Raw genomic sequence first — 5,209 nt, forward strand, 5'->3', positions numbered from 1 at the left:
AAAGATAGCAGCAGTAGTAGTATTGCTTAAAGAGAAAGGCAGTTTCTTTTGTTTGGCTCTATTACAAGTATCACACAAATCAAGTTTATCAACAGTAATAAAAGGATATTGAGCACTCAAGACAGTTAATCTTTTATGAGAAAGATGACCCATTCTATAATGCCACAGATGTTTAAGCTTAATATTGCAATTTATAGAAGGAAAGTGAATTTATGGTGTTGTGTGTGAGGGAACAGAAAGAGCATTAAAAAGGTACAACCCAGCAGTAGCCTTAACTATACCAATCTTCTCGTGTGACAGATTGTCCTGTATTATACAGTGAGTAGAATTGAAAGTTAAGGTACATTTAAGCTATAAAGAAAGTTTAGATGTTGAAATAAAGTTTAATTTAAAATGTGGTACATATAACATATCAAGAAGATAAAATTTATCAGAAAATTTTATTAATCCAGAGTAGTGTGCAAAAACAGTGTGACCATTAGGAAGATTAATTAAAACAAGAGAAATTTTGGTGTAATGTGTAAAAGCAGAAAGATCAGTGCATACATGATCAGTGACACCAAAATCAATTATCCAGGAATTATGAATAGTAGGTGTAAAAAGACAATGTATTACCTATTGGAGACTGATTGTTGGGATTGTTGGTATGAACTGAGAAGGTGCCAACCTGATTTACTTGTGCTTGAGCAGTAGTGGCAGCAGTAGTATTCTGGCACAGGAGGTCACTTAAGAATTGACATTGTTGAGAGGTGAGCTGGAAATTTTTCACATCCTATTCTTTTGAAATGTTATCAATAGAGAGATCATCAGTAGTAATCAGATTATGAATCTGTGTGTGACGAGTGGAATTCTGAACTTTATATCCAGGAGGAAAGTTGTGTTTCTTGTAGCAGGTATCAATGGTGTGACCAGCTTTATTGCAATAGGTACAAACTTTTCTACCAGAATAGACTCTAGTACTTCTAACATTAGTAGTAGGAAACCCGATTTTCCTATAGCAAACAGTCTCATTATGGCCCAATTTTCCACAAAAACCACACAAAAGAGGATTTGACGAAGTAGTGCGACTAACATTAGTGCTATGAGGAGAAGGTAGAAGCAGAATAGTGGAAAGTTGACGTTCTTGTTGGACAACTAAAGAGAAAATTTTAGGGATAGAAGGTATGGGATCCATAAGCAAAACATGGGAACGAATATTACTATATTGATCATTCAAACCCCTAAAGAACTGCATAACAAGATCTTCACATTTTCTTTGGGTCATCACAGTTTGCACATAACAAGAACATTTAACAGAACAAGTGCATAGGGGATTAGGGCGAAAATTATCTAGCTCATCCCAAATTATATGCAGTTTGGTAAAATAGTCAGTGACAGAAAGATCACCGTGACTTAAAGATGTGACTTCGAATTGTAAATCAGAGATGCGGGATAAATCTCCTTGAGAATAACGGGTTTTCATATCGTTCCAAATATCAATAGCAACATCCATCCAGATTATACTCTGCCTAATGGGAAGAGAAACAGAATGAACTAACCAGGACGCCACCATGTTATTGCAGCGTGTTCACGCGGGAAAATTAGGGTTATCTTGCGACGAACAAGGGTTATCACCAAGAATGAACTCAACCTTGTTCTTGGCGCTTAGAGCAGTAATCATTGAGCGGCTCCAATAATGGTAGTTGGTGGAATCGAGAACCGGAGAGACTAGAGAAGCCGCAGGGTTTTCGCTCGGATGCAAATACAAAAAAATATTTGTTGGTTGTTCCGATTGAGTGAGTGGCATAACCCCTTCGTCTGCCATTGATCCTGCACAATAAAGAAGAAAATCAAGGCACTCAAGAACAACAAAAAAAAGAAAAATAAAGAAAACGTAAGATAAAGAAAAAGGGGAATCTAAGGAATTAGGGTAGCGTAGTAGAACTCTTCATTTGAAGAGCTCTGATACCATATTGGATTTTATGGAACATAAGAGTAGCGGTAGGAACCAGTGTGTGCACAGAGATGGGTAAAGGCAAACCCTATTCACGAAGAACAGAGAAGAAGATAGAATGAAAGAGAAAAGGAAATCTGAAATTGAATCTATTCCGTAATAATTCATACACATGTCTTAGTTATGGTGGTAGAGGTACATATAGAAAAGCATAACAAAATAGTAAAGGATGGGCCAAACCCAATAGCAGTAAAGCCCTTTAACAATCCCAAATAGTAACATATGGTAACTTATACTTAAATAAAAATCATCATTTGAGCATAGAGTTATCCACGCAATTCATGTTTACAAGGGAAGAGAAAAAACTAAATTTTAATATAGTAATTCTAACAAAGTGAATCTCTTCACAAAACACAACATGTTCCATTTATACCTACTCCTCGCTTGAACTTTCTGTCGGGCACTCAACTGCGGTAACTGGTTCAACATGTTCCATTTATATGCTTTTGTTGGGTGGTTTAGCTAAGAGATTTGTCGCCACAATTTAAGCTGAATTTTAGTATCCTTGTCTGAAACGTTTCAAGTGAGATGAAATCCATGTCCAAAATGTCTTTGAATAAGTGCATGTCTCAAATGTTGGCACTTTATGTTGAATTATGGCTTGAGTGAGTTACCAATAGAGATAATTGTCTTTCATTAATTTTAGTATCCATATATGATTTACGGTTTAGGGGTTTAAGTAGTTGAAGGTGCAATCACAAGCCTTTTCTCAATGTTAAACTATTGTTTGAATTTTTTATTTCTTCTATTTTTTTCTCATTTTCCGCAAAACATAAAAAATTGAGATAAAAATATTTTCTAAAAAACATAAAATTATACTTCTATTCAATTTTTTAGAGAAATTTAATCATTTAATATAAATATAACTAAGAAGAAAGTTAAAAAGAATATATATATATATATATATATATATACACACACATATGGGAGATAAATAAATTATAAAAAAAAAAATCAAATTCTTTCTTTTTTAGGTAAAATTTTAAATTCTGTAATTTTAAGTAATAAAAATATTTTAAAAATATATAAAATTTTAATTTCTTTTTAAATTTCTCATTAAAAAATATTTTATCATAAAATATTTATTTTTCTTATAAATAATTTAATTTTTAATTTTTCTATATATATTATAAAATATCACTAGTAGAAAATCATTAAATAGAAACTAATTTTAGAGAAAAAATAATTAATCATTATATTGACTAAATTAGATATTATTTTATAAACTAAAAAATTATTTATATTTAAAATAATTTTTATTATTAATAAATATTTATAAATTAATTTTTATATTGATATTTAATTAGCAACCAACCGTAGAATCTAAAATAATCCGTAGCTAAAATTTTGATATTTAATTATAAAAATGTAGAAACTAATTTATAATTTTTTTACTCATAATAAAAATTAATTTATATATGAATAATTTTTTAATCTACAAAATAATATATAATTTAATTATAATAATTAATTATTTTTATCTTTAAAGTTAATTTTTATTTCAATAATTTTTATCTATAAAACATGTATCACATTAACATCAAATTATTGGTTGGTTTGTATATTTTACTATCAATACATTTTTTATTCTTTAATTGTGTATCAAGAGTCAACATATTAGTTAGTTAAAAGCAAATTACTTAGTCAAGAGTAAAAACAAAATTCTAGCAAATAGTAACATATAAAGGGGAGTGGATATTTCTTCAAGGAATTAATTGGATGATATGACCTTGGATATATGCCATGATTGTGACACCTTTATTGACAGTACCCAATAATGCCCACCCCGTTGGACAAATTTGACTTTTTTTTTAGCTTTATAAAGCTTTAAATGTTTTATAGTTGGTTCTATATATACATGTACTCCTTGACTTTAAAAAACCCTATTAGGGTATCAAAACATTAACCTTGTTTTTAGCACTATGTTGTAAGATAAAAATTGTGATTCCACCGTTTATTTCCTTTTGGAGTTCTCTCATTTATGTGTGAGTAGAAACCTCTTTTTTAAGATGGAGATTTTGCCCTTGATAATTATTTGAATTTGTTTTTTTTTGTCCATTTTGAATTTTCTTTTTGTTAATTTTATCTATTTAAGAAAATTAATCATCGTTTGTACATAAATTAATCAACTTATTTTGGTTGAAATTATAGAAAGGAGCTAGACTTTAAACCATAACTATAAATTTAATTTTTCGAAGACCTAATTAATTAAAAAGGGTCATAAAAAGTTTGAGTAGAAATAGTCATTGAGTGTATATATAAATTCAATTATATATACACTTTTATTTCGATAACTAGTAAGGGTTACTTTTGATTAATTCATTGAAAGAGAATCAAATAAGGAATTAGGTAAGAAAATTAACGATAAAAGAAGTTAGGTAAGAAAATTAATCAATTAGAAAATTGTTACACAAATTCAATCTTGAAAGCTTTAATTTCATTTTAAAACATCTAATTTATGTCACATTCAATGAAATAGATCTCTCTTAATTTGAAATAATTCTCTTTTGTTTAACTTTTAATCTAAGTGTAAGAATTGTGGCAAAAGTGAGTTCTTATAAATACCATCTTAAATTATTTTATATCTTATTATGCAAAATATTTAGTATAGGTAGGGTCGTATTTAATGTTAGAAGTTTAACATCTTAACTTTATAAAGTCTTTACATTAAACTATATATTGTCATTACCTTAAATATAAGATTAAAATTTTTTAAATAAGAGTATGAATCATAAAAGTAAAATAATATTTTTTTTCATCTTAAAAACATTATCACATAAAATATTAATGAAAGTGTAAATTTTATAAGCCCTTCCAATAAAATAAAAATTATAAAAAATATTAAAATTATGTGAGATTTTGAAAAGTTAGGCCACTTAAATTAAGATTTTGTTTAAGGAATTTTACAATAGAGATAACATAAGTTAGTAATAGTTTATATCATTATATGTTACACTGGGTGATCATTCTCCTCTCATAGTATCATTCTTAATATTGTATATCTTTTCCAAAATTATTTGTATATAAATATTTTTCACGAAAAATGAAAATTATAATACTTAAAGAAAAAAATATATAAATTGAAAAACTTAAATAGAAAAAAGGAAAAAAAAATATTTAAGTGGCATGAGCAAAAATATTACTAAAATAACTACATTGAAGATAAAAGTCTTAGGGAACTAAATTATCAATTTTAAAATATAATAAATTAATATA

The 5,209-nt window shown here is 27.9% G+C and overlaps 1 protein-coding gene across 1 annotated transcript; it reads right to left on the reverse strand.

Moving 5' to 3' along the window:
• Positions 1–772: 772 nt before the first annotated feature.
• LOC137838682 (uncharacterized) lies at positions 773–1,552 on the reverse strand. Its single transcript, XM_068647916.1, has one exon. The coding sequence runs from the start codon at positions 1,550–1,552 to the stop codon at positions 773–775; it is 780 nt and encodes a 259-aa protein (XP_068504017.1).
• Positions 1,553–5,209: the final 3,657 nt, after the last annotated feature.

This window comes from Phaseolus vulgaris, chromosome 4, assembly GCF_051622355.1.
Source record: "Phaseolus vulgaris cultivar YP4 chromosome 4, ASM5162235v1, whole genome shotgun sequence".
Lineage (NCBI taxonomy): Eukaryota > Viridiplantae > Streptophyta > Magnoliopsida > Fabales > Fabaceae > Phaseolus > Phaseolus vulgaris.